The sequence below is a fragment of the Eupeodes corollae genome, chromosome 2, assembly GCF_945859685.1.
Source record: "Eupeodes corollae chromosome 2, idEupCoro1.1, whole genome shotgun sequence".
Lineage (NCBI taxonomy): Eukaryota > Metazoa > Arthropoda > Insecta > Diptera > Syrphidae > Eupeodes > Eupeodes corollae.
In genome coordinates, this window is record NC_079148.1 from 54716353 (window position 1) to 54742033 (window position 25681).

At 29.8% G+C, this 25681-nt stretch overlaps 2 protein-coding genes across 2 annotated transcripts; one reads left to right on the forward strand and one right to left on the reverse strand.

The window, feature by feature from the left end:
- Positions 1 to 738: 738 nt before the first annotated feature.
- LOC129946202 (uncharacterized) lies at positions 739 to 16655 on the forward strand. The gene is made up of 5 exons (XM_056056296.1): positions 739 to 818; positions 4590 to 4804; positions 15198 to 15317; positions 15383 to 16381; positions 16438 to 16655. The coding sequence occupies exons 1-5, from the start codon at positions 807 to 809 to the stop codon at positions 16484 to 16486; spliced, it is 1395 nt and encodes a 464-aa protein (XP_055912271.1). The 5' UTR covers positions 739 to 806; the 3' UTR covers positions 16487 to 16655.
- A 117-nt stretch (positions 16656 to 16772) lies between these two features.
- Positions 16773 to 21162, reverse strand: LOC129946203 (phospholipase A2-like). Its single transcript, XM_056056297.1, has 5 exons — positions 20751 to 21162; positions 17644 to 17722; positions 17456 to 17587; positions 17088 to 17394; positions 16773 to 17029 (listed from the first exon to the last, which is right to left on the reverse strand). Exons 1-5 carry the CDS (start codon positions 20880 to 20882, stop codon positions 16948 to 16950), a joined length of 732 nt encoding a protein of 243 aa, XP_055912272.1. The 5' UTR covers positions 20883 to 21162; the 3' UTR covers positions 16773 to 16947.
- Positions 21163 to 25681: the final 4519 nt, after the last annotated feature.

Genomic DNA, 25681 nt, shown 5'->3' on the forward strand with positions numbered 1-25681 from the left:
TTAATTTTATACTTTTATGCGGTTCAACATATCAAGATTTAAAATAGACTTTTGTATAAAATTCAAATTAAACAAAGTTAAAAAATTTGCTTATGAATAGAAATTGTGTTCATTGGCTATTTCATCTCAAAACTGATGTAGCTTAGTAAAACATATGAATTAATTATTATGTGCCTATTTAAACAACACTATATAATTATGAAGATGTCCCATTATCTATAACCTTTTTCAAACTATAGAACATTAAAGATATGACCACCATAAAAAGGGACTTTCAAACAAAAAGAAGTGTGATTCAAGAGGCTGAGATCTTGTGGTTCTGATAAGTTTGGCATGTCCAGTTCATTAACTGAAACCATACAGTTTTCAAACCACACTCATGCGGGGGTATTCTTTTAAACGTGAAGATGAAGATAAATTCTGATTTGCATAGAATAGTGCTATATAATAAACTAACATTAGTGACAATCAGGTTTTTTGGTTTTCAACTAAATTTTCTTACTTTTTTTTTTATTATTGATATATCCATAAACTTATGTGTATAGATAGTTAAATTTTAGATAGATATATACTTTTATTTTTGTATATCATTGAAATTTGAGTTTATGATAATTAAGGTGGGGGCATTGATCAGTTCATAATACGAACCGTAAAAAAATATATATAAAAGAAAAGACCTTAGGTGTTGATTATACTATTTGTTCCTAAGAACTTGAACTGTTCACTTCAAGTCAATAATATTTTATTTTTAAATATATTTTTTGTTTTTGATTTATAACTTAAAAGTGATTTAAGTGTTGTACAAAATGCAAAATATTGTAAGTTAAATTTTGTTTTTACTTTTGTTAACATTTTAAAAGCGTGTTAATGTTTGAAAAAGTATTCTCAAGGACTTTGATCAATATTAATTTGGTTTTAGTATTAAAGGTTTGAAATGTAAGCAGTGTGTGTTTTTGTTTTTCAAAAAAAAAGTGAAAGTGACTCAACCAACTTCAGGACACTGGAGTTAACTTTTGTTTGCTGCAAAAATAATACAAAAAAAAAAAACATTTCTAAGAACCAACTTTATTAAAATTTTATAAAACTTCGTTTTATCAAAATTTAAGGATGACCCTTATCTTGGTTACTAGAATATTAAATCTGGACTTTTCAACACAATTTTTTATTTCAGCCATTCAATAAATTTGGTTTTAAATGTTTAAGAAATTTTAAAAACCCTTTTATTTGCCCACTATTATAGCAAAGGAAGGAAGTTTATGATAAATCATTAAGTTTCTATTTTTGAAGCTGGATCTAATAAGAATATATAGAAATTATTGCCTTATGTGAATTTTCAGATACCAAACTTAAATGTTGAGTTACAAAATTACAGTGAATCATTCTTTTATGTTTTTAAACTCCTTAAGTCGCACTTTTTGCTGGAATAATTCATACTCGTCTCATCTCATCTAAGAGCAATTTAGACTATATAACCAATAGTGGGTTTTATTGCTGTCACCTTTTCATCTCATATATTTTGACATTTGACAACTGAAAAGTACTCCATTGCTAAAAATGGAACCGTTCATATTTCAACAAACGCATTGCAATTGTGGAAATCCACTACAAAATTGTTGAACATTTTCAAAGTCACAGTTGGTAGTTTTGCAAGAAAAGTTTACTGACTGTAATAACCACATTTCGCCACAAAGATGAGATCTTTTAATACTTTAACTCTTAGAAGAACGTGAGCGATAAGGTCGATTTTATAATTTATAGATGAAATTTCTTCCTCTTTTCAATGGAAAAAATATTTACTGATTTTTTAATAATAGCTGCCAAAACGCTTCGAAATCTAATTAATTTTAAATTTAAAAATTGTATGTTCTGACAGTTGGCAGATTTTTCCCCTAAGGCCTAAAATTTAATTTGTAGATGGATAGCTGAATCTAAATTGCTTCCGCGTAGAAGATTTATTACATATGACGGTAAGGAAATTGTCAGCAATTGACATATGTCTCAAACATCAAAACCTGATAGTTTTGAATGTTCGTGTTGACAATGGCTGACAATGAAATCAGTACTTTCACACTGACAGATCTAACAAAAGTATTTACATTGACTTACAATATCCCCTACGAGGAGATACGTATTTGTAGTTGGGAACTCTTACGGGTCTCCAAGAAATCCGTTGCAACCATTTTTGATAGTTTTTGCCTTCATTTGTAAAAGTTTACAATTACAATGGAGTTAATGATGTGGAGGATTATTAATAAAATTAAAAGAGGATAACTTGTTCTATTTGACGTCAATCCATTAGCTAAAAAAGCTTACCTGAGCATCAGTCGTATGCTAATATTTTAAACTAATTCAAATTTATATCTGTGACCACAAGACCACCACCGCATCATCACCAAAATACATGCGAAATGACGTTTATCTTTACACTAGGAAGTACAATAATTAATAATTTTTTTTTGCGTATATTGCTGTTTCCAACATTTATTATAATTTTGTTTTATTGTGTGTTTGATTTATTTGTAAGACTTTAATGTTTTTCGTTTTAATTTGAATAAATTATTTTAATCTGATGATGATGACGATGATGATGGCAACAACCAACCATCAACAAAGGTGCCTGTTTGGCTGGCATGTCAAAAAATCAATAAAATAGGAAAACCGTTCATTAATTTTAATCGGATGAGAATAAATTTAAATTTTAAAGGTAAAATTTTGTTGTTTGATAAACAATTCGCGTTGCCACGCGCTTTGTCTGTCGTAGTGTCGCATTGGTGTCGTACGACTGATTTAAGATTTTGTATTTTTGTTTTTGTTTTGTTTTAAGTTTGTTGTTTTTCTATAAAATTTAAATTGAAAACAAATTAAAAGGATTAATAGTTAAGCTTTGGTTGTCATTGTTTTTAAAAGGCTAAACCTTAGTTAATCCACTAAAGTTAGTTAACCCTGGATGAACAGATTCAGCAAACAAGAAGATTGATATATTGGTTGTGTCAAAAGGCAAGGCTGATCAGGTCATAGTTTTAAGTTTTTTTGAAAGCAGTGATTTCCTAGAGCAATTATTTCTCGACTTCCGAATCTTTAAAAAAATTGCATCCTTGGAGTTTATGTTTATTTCAAGGCACGTGCTTGTTTCTTTTTAAATAAATGATAATCTCAAATGGCTTCCCGGGAAGATTCACAGCGTTCAATTGTTTTGAGTTTTTAACCACTTTTTCGTACATTTCAAGCCATATCTCGTTCATAACTGTGTCAATGTTTTGATTTCATTATTTGGTCAAGCAGCGTCGTTTGCTTATAACCACAGAAAATTTAACGCTGTTAGATCGTTTAGTTTTGGAAGCCAATTGGTATCAACAAAACGTAAAATCACTTCTTCTTGCTTCTTGTCTCGACTTTTTTTAACCATATATTATCCAAGTTATGATCTTCAAATTTAATTGCCATCGAAAAAGGAGTTGTGCCACAAGTTAAAATGCTATGAATGAGCAGCAAACCGATACATTCGCACAATCAGCAGCTCTCGAACTTGCTGAAACAATATTTTTGGTGATGACCAGACCTTTTGACAACAATAACGTTTCCGGTCACTTCGAATATGCTCAAATTCTGTGGGTGGCCGATTATAACGATCATGATCAACGCGGAGTAAGCGAAAAGTGTCTACTTTTGATCATGACTTTTATATAGTAAGTTCTAATAATTTAAACACCTAATTTGAATGCTTAGCGGTAGGTTTTCGTAACTTGCAAGCATTTAACTAATATTATGACACTTCAAATGACAGAAAAGTTTGACGGATGTCAAATTCCAATGAGAGCTAACAAATTAAAGGGCTGCGTTCAATCTCGGTTGGATAGGGTATCTAGGATAGTTGAATTTTTAGATACCTTGTTGAACGAGTTAGATAACTGTAATGAGATAGCTGTCAAAAAATAAAAACAACTTTCAGCTGTTCACAAAATGCAGAGAAACATTTAAGCTTCGAAGTCAAAATTGTTGTAATATAAACCATTTAATGGATAATTCAACTGATTCGTCGGACGAAGATGAATTGATAGGTGCGTAACAATTTAATAAATAAGAGATAACCTTCTAAAATTCGGAGGCAAATAGCTTTTTCATCGTCTGTTATGTACAGAACATCCTCAAATACAACTTCAACTAACATTTTGTATCTTTTTGTTTACCAACAAATAGAAAAAGCTGAAATCAATTTTCAGGTTTCTTGAAATTCAACCATGTGTTGAATCAGCTGTTCTGTCAGATACCTACATACCTCAGAAATTCTTGGATACCTTTGAATTCCTTTTTTTACATCTGAGCTGTTTTTTTATTAGCTGTTATTTTACACGTAAAACACTAACAAAAAGGTATCCGTATACCCTATCTGTCTGGGATTGAACGCAGCCAATGATCCAACATAGTTGAAAACTTGTTATAAGAGGATTACTATTCCTTTCTTAGAACTACAAATCTCAGGTCATTAGATACGAGAACAGAATACAATTATGTATTATTAAGATTTATTAATAATCCTTTTAATCCAGCTTGTTTTTAATTAACTAATTTATTCTTATTTTTGTTTTCAGGTAATTTTTATAAGTCTTATAGCTCTGACGAGTGCAGCTTTCAATGAAATTACTAAAAACAATGTTGACTTATTCAAATACTCTCCAAATGATGTTTTCACATTAACTGAAGATGTTGATGATGATAAACCACCAGTACTTTATAATGGAGAAAATACACAAGCAAAGACAGAACTTTTAGAAAACTATAATGCGGGGAAAAAATTCAAATACCAGTAAGTTCAAGATTAATTAAATAAATCTCTAATAATAAAATGTCAAGATTTTATCAAAATACTTATTTTACCTACCTATAGTAGGGTGTGGTTTGAAAATATTTATATTATAGTTTTAAAATTGCAAAACCATAATTTACTCAGTTTATTTAAGTGTTTAAGTTTTTTTTTTTCTTGAAGTTTTAAAGCGGGGTATTAAAGTGAATTCCATGAGATCTGAAGAAATTCATATGTGAAATCTTAATATTTTTCACATAAATTAGATAAAAATCAATTCGCTTATGAAGCGAGATTCCCAAATAATCTAAGAATTGTTTAGATTTTGTATCATTGTGTTATTCCAATTAGCATATACAGAGTCATTATCGTTTAAAACTTGTCTTTTGGAACGGCACGACACACATGATAAAATATTCTAAAAAAAATTAGCAAATTTCGCCTTTTTTTGGAATATTATTTCTTAATGAAATTAATTTGCATGTTTCCATAGAATTTTGTATATTTTTTATACAAATTGTGTGTCAATATTTAAAAAAAGAAATTACACACTCCCTATACCTTTATTTATAACGAAAATTTTAGAAAACAAATAAACAAACAAAAGAATAAAATTAATTTTAATGCAAAAATGAAACGTTATAATATTTATACTTTGATCATTTATTTTTGTTTTCCAAATTTTATGGTGGCAGCGTGTGTTTCTTTTGGAGACTTTATCTTAGTTAGTGGTCCGGTTTTATCCTATGACAAAGACCAACCTTTATGTAGAACTAATAGTTAAACTAAATAGTTATAAAAAAAACAGGATGATTTTGTTTTGTATATTAACTAGATAAAATCATGAGCTTGTGTGGTTTTTTAATGGACCAGTATTTTATCAGATGTCAATTTTGAAAATGGGGAATATTTGTTTTTGTTTGTTATATTTAATTTCTTTTTATGAAAACATACAAAAAACTATGAGTCACTGGACAAGAATATTCCAGTCAAACTTGATATAAAATAAATGTCAAAACCTTGACATTGAGTTGGTTATTTATAGTGTTATAAATTTGATTAAATAGTTCGAGCCACGGATTTTGTTTTAACTCATTAATTTATTTTAATATTTGTATTAACATGATATGGTGGTATTTTGAGAAAATAAATCGTATGCTAGACAAAGGGCTTTCATAAAAATAAGGAATATAAATGAGTATAGGGTTTCCTAGTAAGAGGTTAAATTACAAGATCGTTGTGGATATTTTATATTTACTAAAATATTTAAATGCAATCGTAAGGAAAATAGAAAAGGGTTCATGCAATAGCTTATAAGTCTTAAAATTCTGACTATCAAAGCTTACGAAAAAGAAGTGGCTTTCCGCATTCTTAATATAAGACTGAAAATAGTGAATCTCTGCACCTAAAAGTAAGTACGAAACTAAGCTCAAGATTAACTGATTTGCTTTCTAGTAAACGAGAGTATTTTTAAAAGTGGGATACTTTTAAACAATACAAATATTGTTTATACAAATTTTGATGGAATGACGAAAGACATAAAACAATAAGGCGCTGTTGGAGCAATTTACAAATTTGTATTATGCTTCTACCACTTAAATTTTTAAGGTTCTTTTTTTTTTTATTTAGACTGAACTATTTCATGAACATCTAACTAAGTCCTAAGGACTTCTGGACACTGCTTGTGTTTATAAAGCAAATATTACCGATACACTTTTCTGTGTCATGGTCACAAGCAAAACTCTTGAACATTTCATGAAATAATAGTGAACTGGGACATTTTGACACTATAACTCTTTCGACGTAAATATAATCGTGCTTGTAATATCTTACTGATTTATAGAGATGTCTCGAAGGGGAACATTGGCCAAGAAATTTTTCACGTTTTTGTCCAAGTATTTCTATGAAAAATAAAACCTTGTATTCTGTTAGCACCCACAATTATGGGAGGGGAATTTGTTAAGATACCCATTATCCAGTATCCAGAAAATGATTTAGAGAACCCGGCCCTTATATAAACCATCTATTTAACAATTCATTGGCTGCGTTCAATCTTAGACAGATAAAGTATCCGGATACCTTTTTGTTAGTATTTTACTTGTAAAATAACAGCTGATCAAAAACAGCTGAGATGTCAAAAAAGGAATACAAAGGTATCCAAGAATTTCTGGGGTATCTAGGTATCTGACAGAATAGCTGATTCAACACATGGTTGAATTTCAAGAAACTCGAAAATTGATTTCAACTTTTTGAATTTGTTGGTAAACAAAAAGTTACAATATGTTAGTTGAAGTCGTATTTGAGGATGTTCTGTACAAAATGGACAGAATAGATTCTGTACAGAAAAGATTAAATTTTTTGTTTTGACTTCTCAGCTGATATGTTTCTCTGCTTTTTGTGAACAGCTGAAAGTTATTTTTATTTTTTTGTAAGCTATCTCCATACAGCTATCCAACTTAAAATCTTAAAATCCACCTATCCAAGATACCCTATCCAACACGAGATTGAACGCAGCCATTTTGTTTAACTTGTCAAAGCAATAACTTTGACAGTTTTGTTATTTTGTGTGTATTTAGTTCTTGATTCCTCTCCGTTCCGTTATATGATAAATTTTTTTGTTTAAATGTTGGCTAATGTGTTAATTTTCCTTTAACATTTGTGGAGTAAAAGCCCTGTAAAATTTGTTCGACAACTTTTCACCCACTTAAACAAACAGCGCTGCTATAGCAAAAGTATATGAAAGTATGACAATAGAACTACATGACACCTGTCACTTTGACAAATTAATGTTTTTAATAATCCAAAGACATGAAAACGAATCAAAACAAAGATAACAAATTCAATTAATTAGACTAACGGATAGATAAAAATACTTAAGTCTGTTGAGGTAAATTAGTCAACAAAAACGAATGTTGACATAATATTGTTTGATTACATTTTTAAATACAATAATTATACATAGATATAGTTCATTAAAGCTTCCGTCCTTTGTGAGAAAAATCAAAACTCTTGTAGATTTAATTAATTTGAATAAATTAAGATAAGAGAAAACTCAAGATTATCTTAATAGTCGTTTGCTAAGCTAATGTTTAACTTAGCTACACGGTTGTTTAAGATAAAATACCTCATGAATAGAGATCTTTTTCAATAACAAACAATGATTACTGTTATTAATTTGAAGATCTTTGTGCATTTTAAGTAATAATTTCGACAAATAAACATATTTTAAACGAAATAAGATGAAAAATGTGTAAGCTTTAAAACTGCATTCCTTATATGGTCAGTCATTTTTCCATATCTGTAATATTTTTACTTTTGGACTTCCTATATTTATGTAGCTTACCTAAACTCAAAATATGGTTTATTGTGTAGCCCCAGAATTGATTTCGTCTTTCTATACTAAATAAAAGCCTTTAGTCAAAAGTATTCAAAATTTGTTACAACAGTCGGGGAATAGTAAATCTGTCTTACTTTGTAAGCTCTTGACATTTTAATATTACGACTATATTCCAAGTAGCAAAAGTAATTCATATATTTATATTTTAACCCCAGTGAGAATTACTTTAAATAAAACACATTTTTCTTAGACCTTGTATAATGTTATAACAATAACACATTAAAAAAAAGCATTTAGCAACAAAACTTTCCTGTAAAATCGACGAAATACATTTATTAAATCTATTTTTAATTAAAAAAACAGGTTTCTTACTTCCTCTAAAAACTAGAATCTAAATTAAAGTATATGCAATTTCATTCAGTAAAGAGTTACTGAGTTTAAGAATGAATGTGTAAATTTGATAGTATTTCTGAAATTTAATTCCAGTTTTTATTCAATCTTGAACCTTTGAATAAAGGTTAATTTTAGTGATTTACCGGCATTTACATTAAAAATAAAAATGTAAAACATGGTATTTTATAGTTCAACAAAATAATTAAAATTCAAAACCATCATAAATAAAACCAACACTAAATTAAAATGACTGTTTAACATAAATTGAGGGTGAAATCAATTCTGATAAGAACTTAAAACTAAAGGGCATTGAAGAATAAGAATTACATTTTAAAACATTAAGTTTTTTTAATTTTAATTATTTCCTCTAACAGAGTGTAATTGGAAGATATAAATTTTGTTCTGGACTTTAATTCTAACGGAAAAGATTCCATATGTTTAAGCCGGCAATTTGACTTTGAGTATTTATACCTAAAAATATATGTATGTATTTATAAATATTGAAGAGTAAACTGATCTTTGAATTAAAAATACAAATCTATTTTTAATGGAAAGTGAACGTGGAACATACACGAATTTTTTTGTAATTCTATTGTTTGTGTAATATTTTGATTTGCTTAATACATAGGTTTGGTTATTTTAATCGGTTTAAAGTGACAATATTTTTTTTGAGTTTACGTGAAATATAACACGTTTATTTACAAAATCAAGGTAAATCGTATCGTTATTTCGTTTCAATATCATTATTTAACGACAATATTATAAGTTTTAGGTACATATATATCTTAAAATAAAGTTGAGAATTGATTTAGCAGGCTGTCCTGGCGTTTTTTCTTGAGTAAAGTTCATATTAAAGTTGAATCTTAACACGTCTTGATACATTCATTAAACATTTAATTTAAGCAATGCGCACACACTCTAGTGTATCACCCACGTATAGGTGTTTAAAAAAACACTTTAGTCTGTGATTAAAGTTTAATTACTATCCAATAATTAATTTTTTTTACACGCAGTCTTACATACACACCTACATATGTATATAGAATCAGAAGATTCAAATTTTGTCCAAATCTTCAAATCTAAGGGAAATATCAAAATAAAATGCAGTATAAGAGTTCTTAATAATACCCAAAATTTGTATTACGATAGTAAAGTGTTTGAGTTCTTTGAGTTTAAAATAAAAATAAAGCTGGAATGCGACCCATACATATAACTTACCATCCCGTCTGTCGATTTGTCTTGCTTAAAAGTTTATAGGTTTTCGTGCTGGGTTGAAAAAGTTATCAGTTGAATTATTCTTGAAAATTTTAAAATTACCAGCAATATTTTTCAAATAAAGAAATAGGTGAGTTTTAAAATCTAGTTTTGTTAAATAGATTTTTAGTCAAAAACAAGTTTTTACCAATTTTAGTAGCATTACTTAAATTTTTACAAGTTGGATGAATGAAATTAATTTGAGAGATATCAAGAACCAAACATCAATTTTTACCAAATTTGCGTACTATTTTTTGTAGATTTTATTTTTTTTATGAAAAAACGGACAGTTGGATTTTTGTAAAAAAAAAACTAATGAATTTCGAAAACAACACTTTCTGTGAAATAAAAAAAGTTTGAAGACAATAATTTTAATTTTTGAAAAGCTGTTTGAGTCGAAAGTGAACTTTTACCAAGTTTGTGTATTGTTTTATTGTTAGGTTTTTATTTTTTGTTAGAAAAACTGTCAATTAGATTTGTTCATAAAAGTAATTTAAAGCCAATATCTCAAAGTTTTGAAAAGATATTTGAGTCAAAAATCATTTTTTATTAATTTTCTTGTTTAGGTTTTTATTTTTTGTAAAAAAAACTGTCAATCTGATTTTTCTCAAATTTTTTCAGAATGTTGAAAACAATATGTTTTATAAGATAAAATTAATTGGAAGCCAAATTCTCAAAGTTTAGAAAAGATATTTGAGACGAAATTCAATTTTTAACAACTTTTGTTAAATTTTCTATTAAGTTTTTAGTTTTTTTTTTTAAATATCAATTCGATTCTTCTCAAAATTGTACTGAATGTTGACAGCAATAAGTAACTTAAAGCCAATATCTTAAGTTTTGAAAAGATATGTACATATTTGAGTCGAATATCAATTTTTAGCAATTTTTTTTGTTTAGGTTTTTATTTTTTGTAAAAAAAAACTGTGAATTTGATTTTTCTCAAATTTTTTTTCAGAATTTTGAATGTTGATTTATAAAAAAAACATTAATTAGATTTATTTACAAAAATATACTTCTTTGATTACACGTTAAAATATATTATATAAAATTTAATTCAAGTCTCTAGCCTTTTTGGTTCGTAAGATATTTAGGGTTAACCAAAATGTTCACCTTTTTTTCAAACTGCTATGGTAAAAAAACCACCTACGCAATTTTCTTGAGAGCCCTTTCTGCATTTTTCTGTCTTATTATCTGTGTAACAAAATTTATTTGAAATCGATATCTCTTCTGTTTCTTGAGCTATGGACGACGAAAAAAACGTCGCGCACGTACGGACGTACGAACGTACGTTCACACACACGCACAGACATCTTTCCAAAAATCTTTTATTTCGATTTTCAATTTGACAAATCGGACCCATTACAATAACTTCCTATGGGAAGTTAAAAATAGTTAGGTAACATTTGAAAAGTTAATGATATTGGCTATTGGCATAAGCCTTCCCCACATATATATCCTTGTGTCTCTATGTTTGGCTTCGTTGAACTAATTTGTGTTTATCTTTGGTCCTGACGTATAGGAACATGTCCAGCCCAGCCCATTTCAGTCTTCTTTTTCCATTTATACGATTGTCTTCGTTTTGTACCCTATGACTTGGCCGTAAGCTCAGATTTTTTCTTTCCATTTTGATCTGACATATCCTTAGCTGGTCAAGTGTTTTTGCAGTCAAGTTCATGTTTCACGCTTTAGAGTTGTTTCTTTACTTTCGTGGTCCTTAAATGATTTTAGGTGTCCTAAATATATGTCATCTTCTACGTACTCAATTTTTTCTTCGTCCAACGTTATATCGTCAAGGTAGTTAGTACCGTCGACATGTCTTGATTGTATGTAGTTTTTGTAGAAATAAGAACTATGTATATCGTCTGCAAATTCTAAATTATTAAGAACTTGTCCACTATTCTATATTTTGTCTTCCAGTTAGCTTTGTATAAAATGTCTCCCAGAACTGAGCTAAATAGAGGTGGTGAAAGCGAATCTTCTTGTCTAACTCCTTTTGTTATATTAAACTCTTGTTCTATATTCTCTGTTTTTATTCGTTGTTATTTTTTTCATATATTTTTAATCGTTTCTTCTGTATTTATTTCGTGTTCAACAGAGTTTAAAGATAAATATTATATGTATAAACCGGTAGTCTAAATTGATTGCATTGTTCTGTATGCTGATTAATTGGGTGTCAGTGGTCTGTTGTTGAGAATCCTTCTCTAAATCAAGCTTGTTCTCTTGGTTGATTGTCTTCTTCTTTGATGGTCCTGTAAAGCGTTTTGGAGAAGAGCGTTTAAATTGTCGAAATGTTATTTATGGGTTTATAGTCTTTTAGATAGTTTCTTTGCTGAACATTGGAGTGAGTGTAGATATTGAATCAATGTATGTTGTCTATTGTATCTTTGATAGTTTTAGTCGAGGTGAACAGTTTTTCAAAAAAATTTAGTTGCGTTTTCATTGATTTTTTTTCGGTTTGTTATAACAGCTGAGTTTTGGTCCTTCATACCTGTAACCCATTCTTTTTTATTATTCAAATATATTTTAAGTGTTCAATTAATTTTGTTTGTCTAATTGTATCCTTGATAATATCTTTCTTTATTTTATAACTTATAGTTTTTCTGAGTTCGCTTAGCTCTATTTTTTCTTGGTTGAGTAGTTGTGGTTTTGTTCTTAAGGTTTTTCTGCTAAAAATAAGAGCTTTGGTATCGTCGGATAACTTTGCTTTTAAAGTCTTTGAGTTTATTATTGAAGTTTTTTGCTGTAGTCTTTATAATATTTTCTAGATTTTCATGTTTACTTTGAAGGTCACTATTAGTGTTTGACTGTTCTAAAAGCTGATTGATTTTTGTCTTTATATTTTCGTTATATAAGTATAATTATTTTTTGATTAGGAACTGTTTTAGGGAATACTTATATTTGTCGATTTCTTCTTGTTTTATGGTGAACTTTTATCTTTTGTGAGGACGAGTTATAGTTTGTTTTTAGTCTTTCCTTTTGGTTATATAAACGTCAATTTCCTGTTGTTTTTCTTTTTAAAGAACGAGTTCCCGAATTTCAAATTCATTTCTCTGGTCTTTGAGTCTCTCCCCTTTTTCATTTCTTATCACACTCACAAACAATTATAAATTCCAGATTAATATTTCATATATACATATTTAATTAATTGTTATGATCTTTAATGTCTGCTCAAAATATTCTAGGCTCTTTAGCAATCTAAACACCTAACTAATTTACATTTCCACACCTACATAAAAAGTTTTTGCAATTTAATTTTTAAAATTCGATAATTTATAGATCTTAAATTAAAAAATTATAATAATTAATTTTGACATGTTTCACTAGAAACCTATTAGTTTAATCAATAAATAACAAAATGTTTTGTGACTAGTTTTAGATCGATTTTAATACTTCATCCAGCAAGACAGTATTTATTAAAAATATATAAACAACATTAAACCAAAAAAACATGTTTTATTCTCAAACAAAATTAAGTGTTATTATGTTGAGTGGATAAATCGAAATCCTGATGAAGCATCTTTGCAAATTAAGAAATTATAATATAAAACGCGAATATCAGGTTTTTGACAAAAGCGCGTAAGGGAGTGGCATTCAATTGGATGCTAAAGTATCTTATTATCGTTTTTTTTTAAAGCTTGATGAAGATTAGCAAATTAATTTTAATGTTAAATCATTTTTAATTGGATGTTTTTTCAAGTTGTTATCAAAATAAAGTAAAAAAAATGTCCTTAGTTGACATTCATTCAGAATTTCGCACTATTTTCATAAATTTATTTCAAAGTGTGTTAGTTACTCCGAAATTGAACAAAAATAAAAAAACCAGTTGATGGTTTTAATTTGTATACACATAAATATTTATATTTTCAATCTTCTTAGAATAAATCGATAATTGGTTAGATACACCGGTTATAAATCTCTCGAATAAGACAGCTCTCCAAAGTGGTTTTGTTTTGAATTCAAATAATTATTCTGAAACGTGTTTTCACTTTTTTTTTTAGCTACAAAATTGTAGGAGTGATGATATTTATTTTAATAAATAAATACTTTTATGCATATTTCATATTTATCAAGATTTGTATTCATATTCATGACCTTAGTCAATTTGTAGATTTTAAAGAAACGTTTAACTATTTATGTTTTTTGGTAGTCCATTAAAATTGTCGAAAATGTTTTTTAGTGAAAATAATAAAAATAATCAATATACTTTATGATGCTTAGTTAAAATATAATTTAATTTTGTTTTAAATTGAATATGAAATATTCCTCATCGGGACAGAGCTAGTTTTATAAGTCATTTTTTCTTTTATGGTTTGTTTACCAAATTCAATATTTTTTGAAATCAAGTGAATATTAATAACAAGAAGTGGACTTTCACTTAATTAAGAAAAGATATATTTTAAACTCTCTCTAATTTAATAATTTATTTTAAAAAATAGAGAAATTGTTTATTTTTAGTTTAAATTTCGGTTGGCACGGATTTGTCCCAACTTAATTGAAATGTTTGTTTAATTTAATGTACATTTAAAAAATATTTTAATGAACTAAAAAATATGAATTCAAAAGAACTCAATTAGAAATCGTTATGAATTTTTGCACAACAGTTTCTATTTAAAATGGTATCGAGAGATCAGAGACCTTTACAAATTTTCTGGTACCTTCTGGTTCTGAAAACTATATCAATAAATATAAAAGTTGGTCCAATAAGAGATTTAATTGTTAACAGCACTGTTAACAGCTGTCACTTTTTAAGCTATCATATTTTGAAATTTAACAGGCAACATTTAAAAACATTTAAGCTGTTGAGACAAGTTAATTATGTGAAGAATTGAATAAGAGAATATTATTTTTGTAGCCCGTAGTGTTGATAAAATCCAAAGTTTTTCGAGTCCTCTAAGTGCACGGTATCTTACATAAGAACTTGCATTTAGAGGTCAAATATTCCCTATTAGATCCTTGATCGGGTTTTCGAAAAAAAAATCTAAAGTAATAAAACCTATTTTCACCTTGAAAGCTACGTTAAAATAGGACACCGAGATCTTGTGACTTTATACCTATAGTGCCTTTTAAGAATCTATAAATTTGTCTTTACAAAAATAATAGTTGTTCAATATCAAAATGAAACCCCTTATTAGAAAAGCCTGTATTTTTTTGCGCAGGAAGAATTCTGCGAGCGCTGTTTGCCATGTTCGCAAGTCCTTATCTTTCTTAAAGCTTTTGAAGTTTTTCAGTGCCATCTGATCTTCCATTTAAACATAATTTTAACCCATTGTATAATGATTTCAATTGTTACCTTATTTAAACTTATTTTCTAAGTTGCAACTCAAAAATCTATTTTGAGATGGCCATAGAACCTATAGAATTCGACTTTTGTTGTGTCTTAAATGTTAAATATCAACTTGGTTTTTTTTCTAGACTCAAAACTCAAAATGGTATTGACATCCAGCAAGCTGGTAAGCTAAAGGATGACAAGACTTTTGTTGTTAGTGGACAGTATTCCTTTACCGGAGTTGATGGTAAACGTTACAAGACAAGGTAAATACAATTTGAATTTTCAAAAACTTAACTCTGTTAGTTTAAAACCAATGTTCCTCTTTTAGATATACTGCTGATGAACTTGGTTATCATCCAATGACTGAACTTGATATTGATATGCCTGAAGCATTTGCAACACAAATTCCAGTCACAGAAAATAAATTTCAATTTTTAAATCAGAAATTCAACACAGACGATTTTTTCATCAAGCCAATATCTATAAAGCCAATTGAAAAGAAACCCGCAGCAACTTCTGGAGGATTTGGTTCAGCCTTTGGAGCAGCTGGAGCTGGTGCTTCACAATACACGGCACAAGGCTTTGGTTCAGGATCTGGTTCCTCAGGCGCAGGTTCTGGTTATGGCACAGGACTTGGGTCAGGCTCAGGACAAGGTTCTGGATCAAACTTTGGTGCTGGTTCTAATTCAGGATATGGCTCAGGATCAAGTTCAGGTTCAGGATCAAGCTTTGGATCCAGTTCTGGATACGGCCTTGGTTCTAATTCAGGACTAGGATCAGGTTCAAATTCAGGATCAAGCTTCGGTCCTGGTTCTAATTCAGGATATGGCTCAGGATCGAGTTCAGGATCCGGATCAGGCTTTGGTTCTAATTCAGGATTTGGCTCAGGATCAAGTTCAGGTTCAGGATCAAGCTTTGGATCCAGTTCCGGGTTCGGCTCTGGTTCTAATTCAGGACTAGGATCTGGTTCAAATGCAGGCTCAGGATCTAAATATGGCTCTGGTAGTAGTTCCGGAGTTGGCTCTGGATCAAGCTTAGGTAGTTCAGGATCTGTCTTACAATCATCAGGATATGGATCCGTATCAAGCTTGGGATCAAGTTCTGGGTCATCACTAAATTCAGGTCTTGGATCTGGGTCAGGATTGGGTTCACAACAAAATAACTTTGTATCCAGTTCACTTCAAGCACCTTACTCCTCACAAGGTGCAGGAGCGTACCAAGGAGGATCTTCAACTGGATCTTCGAATGGTAGTGGAAAAGATAATATTTATTCAATAGACCTTAATGCCAATCATGCAGAAAATGGCTACGATTATTCACCTCCATCGTAAGTAAATGAAGATATGCGAAACAAACAAATACGAATAACAATTTTTTTTATAGAAATCAATACCTGCCTCCTCAATCATTTGGCGAGCCCGCAAGACAATGAAAAATGTACCTTTCTTAAGTTAATTATTTTTAATTTTAGCTTAAGTTTAGTTTACAAATTTGTTAGTCAATAATTTTAGTTAAACTTGTCATCATTAAGCATAAGTAAATAGTAATTATACTGTACGCATCAACTTATAATAATAACGCACATTTTGTATACCTGATAATTTGCGTAGTTATTTCGAGAAAAACATAATGGGACGTAACCTCCATAAGACAGTTTTCTAGGAGGCTATAACCAATATGATTCAATTTAATGAACAAAAATTAGTTACTAATTGGTTCAAAGTATTGAACAAATGTAAAAAAGCCTAAATCTGTAAGATTTAGTGGAGAATCAAAAAATATTCATAAAAATAGTGGACCAAGTGGAGAAACCTGTGGTACTTCATTTATTATTGAAATTAATTTTTGATCTCATTTATTTTGTTTTTAACCAAGTTTATTGCATAATTAAGATTAAAATTCACTGTTATCAAACCATTGCCATCGCCTTTCATCGCTTTGGTTGAGCATATAAATCTTACATCGTTTACGGAACCTAAAAGAAAAGCATTAAATTAAAAATGTTTGACTTTCCTATAGGATTTAGTAATTACCATCTCCAACATGCTACAATCGGGTACGTCTTTCGAAAACACTGTGGTTTCAGTAAATTAAAATAAGTATATCCAATTTTGTTGGAAACAAATGAATTCGTTCTTTTGAGGCAATCGTAAAATTGTTCATCACAAGAACAATGTGATCGTGTAAAATATCCTGTATTCTCTAGACCAAACATTATGGATCCAGATGGAATTGCTAAACGACATTTATCATGAGTCCTGCAGCAACTATCGGTTTGGGAAAAATGTCCCAAAATATTATTGTCGGTAGCTACATCTCCGACTCCACACCAAACGGTACCTATATACAAAAGTAAAGAGATTGTTAAATAGTTAATAAGGTTCTAGTGTAGAATACTCACCTGGAAAGACTGCATTCAATTGAGCAATTGTTTTCGATTGGAACATTTGTGGTGAGGTTATATCAAGACCTTCTCGTGTTGTTTTATCAGAAAAGTTTATTCTACTTTGAGACAAAAGGAATGCAGAAAAATCTGAATTTAATTATTTTTTGCTTATTCGATAAATTTTGTAATTAAAAGATCCTTACTAGTGTTCAGTGAATCTTCAGTAGGATTGGGATATTGAGTGTTTCCATTATCGTAGTTTGAAATTGATTCATCAAAAACCTGTAAGAAGTGTATTCAATAATTGAATAAATAGCTTTTTTATAACACATTTAAAGTCATCTTATTAATATAAGAACCGAAATAGCAAAAACTTCAGTTTCTAGGCTTTATTTCAAGCCCATGAATTGTATATGGCATATAAGGATCTAAGAACCATAATCGGTTTTATGGAATTAAGTTTTCAATAAATGAATTGTTGGCTAATGAAACTAACCATTTCTTAAAACCAAATACTGTAAATGTCCAATTCATGCAAATTCAACAATATATCATGCACCTTAATATTATTAGTAGATATTGAATTTTTCAAGACTAATAGTTTTGTCCTCAGTTTAAGGATGCGTTTATAATGAAAGTTGCCAAATTTCCGACAACAAAACTTTAAAGTTAAAAATGATTTAAAGTTGTTGTTTTTGAACTTAGGAAGGTAGGAGTCATAAGTTAAATATTCTTGTCTAGACAAATTACAAATTAAAAAAAAAAAATTCAAATTGTGAACTAGATATGAATGTAAAAAATCAAGTTGTTCAATACTTTGTGAAATTCGGTTTTCTTTAGGATTAGTTTGAAGTTTTCAAGTTGTCACGGAGTGTATTATGAAGGGCTTTTCTTTGGTAAATTTCATTTGCTGCGTTCAATCTCGTGTTGGATAGGAAATCTTGGATAGGTGAATTTTTAGATACCTTGTTGAACGAGCTGGATAGCTGTATTGAGATAGCTGTCAAAAAATAAAAACAACTTTCAGCTGTTCTCAAAAAGCAGAGAAACATTCAAGCTTAAATTTCCTCTTAGCTTAATTGGAATTCTATACGATTAATAATTTACTTGCAAAATCTCCGTGTTTAAATTATTTACGATTAACAGAAAACTATATTAACATAAACGAGGACTATTATGAATTGACAATACCTTCATAGATATAGTTTGGAAGAATTTCGATCTCATTTTCGATTTTAAGTTGGATTTTGAGCTGGTTTGTTCACAATAGATAAAGTTTTAGCCTAATGGTGGGATCAACGCAAGAATTTTTGTTGCATGAGCATGATATATCCGTTTGGATATCCAACGCTTTTTTAAAAACCATTCAAGGGGCACCATCAACTAGAATAACCAATTAAATGTGAACAAACAAGTCTTGATATCTATAATGAATTGCTTATTAATGATTTCAAATTATTAGGATCTCTTGCACAAAGTGCAGCAAAATAAAAGAATTTTTAACTTGGAGAAAAAACTATTGTTTTTTGTTTGAATCTTGAGTAAGCAAGAAAGTTTCTTATCTTATCTTATTTGCTTAGAACATCTTCAAATACAACTTCAACTATCATTTTGTATCTTTTTGTTTACCAACAAATTCAAAAAGCTGAGATCAATTTTCAAGTTTCTTGAAATTCAACCATGTGTTGAATCAGCTGTTCTGTCAGATACCTGCATACCCCAGAAATTCTTGGATATTTTTGGATTCCTTTTTTGACATCTCAGCTGTCAAACACTAACAAAAAGGTATCCGGATACCCAATCTGTCTGAGATTGAACGCAACAATTTTGAATAACCCCCTATTTGATCAGCTGTCAATTTTGAAGCTGTAGTCTTTAGACGTTTGACAAGTAAAATGACTTAAAATTCAACGATTCACGCTTCATCAACGGCAGAGAGAAAAAACTAATTAGTTTTTTTCTCTCTGACAACTCATTGTACAGATTCACTACAAAATTGATGAACATTTTGAAGTCACAATTCGCAAAACCAAAGCAGTTTTTGGTCGTAGTTATTGGTTGAGAAAAGTTAGTGAGACGAGGATCAAAAGAAAAAGATTAACGTCATAAAACTTGAGATTTAACCTAAGTTTATATAAAACACTTGGTTCCCAGCAACGCCAATGATCTAGATTTTATTTGAAAAATCGTTTTCAATGATGAGGCTTATTTCTGGAAAAGGTGATCACAAAATACCACTGAGAAATTAAAGGTCTTTAACAGTGCTCCACAATCGATTTAAGACCTTTCAAGAATAAATTTTAGAAGTTATTTAATACAATGTGTATATGCAAATTGGTTACTCAAAAAATTGGATTCGAAAAGATAATATTTTTTCGGACTAGGTACGAAGGAGGAATACGAAGTCTATTTTTGTAATTTATTCTTGTTTCTGTGTTGGTCTTACATAATCGCTATAAATATTTGACAATTGATTGCGACCATATTTTTTAAGTTGCATATATCCCAAATAATATGTTATATATATTGTGAGTTTTAATGGAAATAAGGGTTATAAGGGTGACTCTTATCCGTATCCGTTGCGTGATGTTTAGTCATGCCAAAAGTCCTCTTGTGAGGAATAGACAAATCCTGCAAGAATATTTTATGTTATAAAAGTGCGTTCTCAAATCGTTCTGATTTGGCGTATAAACTCTATCCCTGACGCTAGGCACATCAGACCATTGTTACATATCTGTACATTTCTCATGCCAAAAACCCCAGTTAGAGTAAAATCCTCTACGAGATCCGTTTGGCAATATGAGAAGACTAACTGCAACTTTTTCAATGACTTCTTGAGGAACTTAAACTGGTCACTATGCTTCATCCATAGTTTTGGCCTTACAGGCCAGATATGAATACAAACATAATTTATTGTCGAATGAAAAATATTATTCCTAAAAGATTAAATGAAGATGCAATTAAACCCAATAGAAACTTATGGCTTGATTCGATTAATTATTTTATGAAAATAGGTTTCATTTGAAAGCAATATTTTTCCACTTAGCAATTTTACAATAATCGTCTATTCAAGAGGACTATTCACAAAATCTACCAACATTTGGTTTCCTGGGAAATCGAAGGCAATGACTGTTAAAAAATTATATATGCAAAAGCAACAAGTTCTAAAACAAACAAAATTAACAAATTTGGGACATTTCAGACATTTGAACACTCGCTCCGCGCCGATTTAACAGTTTGTTTATTCTAATTTAATAGTAGAAAACACATAAACAGTCATGAGTGAATTTAGTCCAAATATTATGCTTACCTCATTTGGGGAATTGGAATCAAGTATCAGTTGACTCATTACTTTCCATTGTTCTACACTACTTGATGTTATTACAATTATTACTGCCCAGAAAGAACTATTAATATTATTTTTAATTAAACCGGTCCCCATTTGATTTTGAATTTTTAAGGTACTATAGTTTATTTTTTTTACTTTCTTTAACCTAGTTTTTTAAGAATCTTATAAATCACTTATACGTTAACTTAATCATTTTATTCTAAACTAAAAAAGCAATATAAAATTCTTTCGGCAATTTAAAAACAAAATAAATTTGAATGGCTTTTTTTCTTGCAACACTTTTCTTTTCAATTTTTCAATAATTATAATCGAAATTTTTACCGAACAATGTGTCAGGAACACCTTCGATCAAAGACTGCGGGGCCAAGCCAACATTAAAGAATTGGTTAGAAGGTATATACTCACGTATACAAGTGTTAATCATTGGCTAAATTCTAATGTTGTTTTCTTTTCTTTTTTATTTTGAAGATGCTACCTCTTGAAAGATTCCCAGGGGTCTTTGAATCTTTGAATATCGTACCAATTAGTGGAGGAACTTCACGGGTATTAAGTTGGTTAATTCAATTCATTAGCGCCTTTTTCTATTTTTTCATTTTTTGTTCGTATTTAAAAATTCTTAAGATGAAATATTTTACAAAAGAATCTTTTGCTATGGTTGACTTTGATATAATAGATTTTTTTTTGTTTAATTTATATGGAGTTTTTTTTTGAGATGATTGAATGTCTAATTAGTCGAAGTGACTGGGAAATGAGCTACTTTTACCAAACTCTAAATTATTTTAATATAAACGTTAATATAGATACAAGTAATACTTAGAAGCTAATGATGATTTGACCGTGAAGATTATTAAATTAGGGGTCAATATCTATTTTTTCCAGTTATATAGATAAAAAGTGTTAACAGATATCTTAGGTTGTTGGACTTTCTTTAGTAACATTTTTGTTAAGATCCTGATGCTCGATATGGACAAAAATAAATACAGACACTAAATTCAACCCATGAAACTAGATTTTTTTAATAACCACTAAGAAATATCAATTTTATGTAGTTGTCATAATCTCTTGATCTTTAGGCATGCAATCCGAAACCCTTAAACTATGGATGTATTCATAAACGCCGAAAATCTGCGCTTGTTTAATTGCATTTCTTTTCTGATGCATTTGTGAACACACTCCCAATGCAGGATGTCTGCAATAAACAAAAAGGGCTGACTTAGTCCGATTTGTATGTAAACAGAGTTCATAAACGTCAAATGGCTGGCAAACAAATTTTGTTGAACTTGATTTTTGATTTTCTTACCGAAAAATAAAATAAAATTATAATAAGCACAAATATCTTCCAAAGAAAAAATAGAAAGAAAATTATAACAAAACAATATTTTAGCTTAAAAAATGATCGCATATTGCCAAAAAATGCATTCTTCATGAAGGTGATTTCAGAGTATCCTGGCGATATATTCCGTAGTCATTATCAAAAAATTAACAATATATTTGCCATTACATACATTCTTTACAAGTCAGGCCCTCTTCGTCCGTCTTGTTGTTGTACAAATTATTTTAATAATTTCTGCTTTTTCTGTAGCCAAACAAATTCAGTTGCACAATCTGCCCGACGCTTACGACAGTCTGACATTTATGAACGGTAGGTACTGCAGTTCGACCAGGTTAGTTCGATCGAAAATCTGACTTTTTGAATGCAGATAACGCAGTTTTTAGTTAGACTGACGTTTATGAATACACCCTATACTAATTTCAAGTATATACCTTTGCTTAATATGAATGAACCAACAAATAAAAACATTCATTAAATAGTTTTTATTCAATAAATTTCGAGTTGGTTGAAATATTTATAATATTTCATATAACTTTCAAAAAATATTCATAAGTTGATACCACCTTTTTTATACAAATCTGAAAATCTATACTAAAACGGTTCTCAACACGAAAAGGCGAAACGGTTTAAAGGTTTTTTTTTGTTCTTCTTACGAATCAGTCGTCTAAACAGTTCTGTTATATCAAGTTTTTAAAATATACTTAAAAATATAAAAATAATGCTGAAAACGGGTATTAAAGTACACGTTCGCAATCATCACTTAAAATTTACTTCACAAAGTGTTTTTTTTCAAAATAATGTATGCATTTAATTCAAGGTTTGTTTAAAACTTTAAAACAAAAGAGAATTTTCAAAAACTATAAATGAATTAAACTGCATCTAGAAGAAAAAAGTGTGTACTTTCAAAAATTATCATACAATTTCTTACAAAGGAATATACATATTTTGCACTAACTTAGCCGTTCTTGTAATTTTAAAGTTGCATATTTTAAGGTGATATTCGAATTCAGGCCAACTAAATCCTTGAAAAAAATATTGTTTTTTTTGTTTGATAGATGCTTGGAGCCACCTTTCAATGGAACAGTAACAATACTGGACATACTACTATTCTAGACAGTTTCATTTCTATCCCAGAACGCTAGGACTATACCACCCCAAAAATGGTATTCGGTAAAAGCTTCCATGTGTCCATCCCTTCAAGACCCTCCTGTGAAGAAGAGAGACCCCTGGAAGACGATGCGGTACACTTCTATACTGACAGGTTCAAAGTCCGATCACGGAGTTGGAAGTGGTATCTATTCGGAACAACTGAATCTCAGTCTATCCTATAGAAGTAATGGCGATTAAAGAAGCACTATCCTGGCTCAAAGAAAACGTTACATCTTGTAAGGATATAAGAATCTTCTCAGACAGCCAAGCCGCTCTTAAATCTCTCGCGTCTTTCTCCACAAACTCTCAAACAGTCCAAGGTTGTCGATCATCTCTGAATGAGATGACGGAACAGTTTAATATTCACCTCATTTGGGTGCCGGGCCACAGAGACATTCTGGGAAATTGCAAGCCGATGAGCTCGCAAAAAAACGGAACACTTCTGCCTAATGTTAGACAAAAACATAACATAGGAACACCACTTGCTACATGCAAATATCTTCTCAAACAATTATGCTCTAGAATCAACAAATGCTAGATGGTCACAGAGTACCACCTGCCTAGCAACCAAGCAAATAAGGCCAAGCATAGACTTAAAACAGTTAAAAGGCTTGATATCCCTGGAGGCTTGGAGTAATAACAGGACACTGCCTAATAGGAAGGCATGCTCTGAGGCTAGGGGTCTACACAAATGACTTTTGTAGAAGCTGCATGGACGAGGAGGAAGAGAAAACAGTCCAACACCTTCTATGTACATGTCCAGCACTCTCCATTAGAAGGAATAACTTTCTCGGTAATACCAGTGAACTGGCAACGATTGACACAAAACGTCTCTCTAACTTTATTAAAAGTACGAAATGGTTTGTTTAAGTTCATTACTCTCCCATGAGTAATCTCATTAGTGGTATCACAATGGAGGTCTACGTGCGTCAATAACATCTTGACAGCCACTCCAACCTAACTTAACCTAGATAGAAAAAAAGTAATTAAGTCGATCAGTGATATAACTTGAAGCTAACGATTTGTGGAGAAAATGTAGATTTAAGAAATTTAATGTTTGTAGATTGTTCAATTGTCGTATAGAATTACTTCGACAAATAAAACTTCCGACATTTTAAAACACAATTTGGCAAAATGTGGTCCATAAAACTGTATGTATACGTTGGAAAAACTTTATTCATGTGTAACATTATTTAAGTGGTAGTGAAATTGTTTTGAAGACTTATTTGTGTTTCTTATTTACCAGAATTGTGCAAATGGCCCCTTAACGTGGGCATTATAAAGAAATATTTGTTAGTCTTTTTTTTGAAATGATTAAGCAATCCAACAATCACTATATTTTACTACACGATTTCAACAAAATTAATATAATTTTTCAAAGCACACCAAAAAATACTATATATTGAATTTCGATCTCCTTGTTCATCAAGTCATGGCTTTTAAATATAAGTCGGTATAGTTTTAATCTTTTGAATGACTCTCTTTTTCTTTAAATTCTTAGTTATGAAAGTAATGATAAAGAATAGTTGTGGAAGCACATATATTGTTTTAAATCTAAGAATACGAAACAAATTTCTAAAACACATTATTTCTAAAACACATAATTTTTTTTTCCAAATCCTAAAGGACCAAAATTAATGCATTTAGACTCAAAGTTCTATGTCTATATTTTGGATGCAAGTATAAAAAACCTATATTCGATCTACAGTTTTTTTTAAATTTAGTGAAAAATACTTGGCGTTCTTTTCTACAAAAATTCAAAAGCCATGTTTTGTTGGTATTCCATATATAAAATTTGCATGATTGTGTACAACAATATAGTTTTGTTTTAATCGAATGGTGATGAACTATTCAGTTCTTCATTGTTTTACACGAATCAAACTACCTCACTTGCACTTCACACATCGAAACACCATTTCCATTTTAGAAAGTGGTGTCATACTTTATAATTTTTAAATCAAAAAGATTTATTTAATCTAAACTGAGATTAACCTTTGGTGGAAACATGGCAAAACATAAATATCTTTTCTATTGTTTTCTCTTCCAAAATAACCCCAGTTAGTGCATTTTCACTAACAAAACTAAATAATATCAACAGTAACAGATCGATTTTTTTCCCCAATAGAAAACACAAATGATTATAACTACTCAACGAACACAGCCATCGAGATACAAATGCAAAATCAATCGTACCAACATTTGGGAACGAAATCACATAAGATCCATTCGAGACTCGTATAAATGAAAAAAACCCATCCGTAGTAAGATTCTACTTTAAATTTTATCGGTAGTATTCATACTGCGGATATTGTATTATTATTCGTGTAAAACCTTACTATACTATTGATAGATTTTCCAACAAAACACGGGTCATGATTCAGATAGACCGATTGAGTCTTCTATTTTGTTT

Excerpts from the sequence above, each read along its gene's own strand:
- LOC129946203 (XM_056056297.1), bottom strand. The coding sequence starts at position 20,882 with ATGGGGACCGGTTTAATTAAAAATAATATTAATAGTTCTTTCTGGGCA. Across the intron at positions 17,723-20,750 it reads ATTCCAATTCCCCAAATGAG|GTTTTTGATGAATCAATTTC; the intron begins GTAAGCATAATA and ends CACTTCTTACAG. Across the intron at positions 17,588-17,643 it reads TGAAGATTCACTGAACACTA|ATTTTTCTGCATTCCTTTTG; the intron begins GTAAGGATCTTT and ends AATTAAATTCAG.
- LOC129946202 (XM_056056296.1), top strand. Across the intron at positions 15,318-15,382 it reads GGTAAACGTTACAAGACAAG|ATATACTGCTGATGAACTTG; the intron begins GTAAATACAATT and ends TTCCTCTTTTAG. Across the intron at positions 16,382-16,437 it reads TACGATTATTCACCTCCATC|AAATCAATACCTGCCTCCTC; the intron begins GTAAGTAAATGA and ends TTTTTTTTATAG.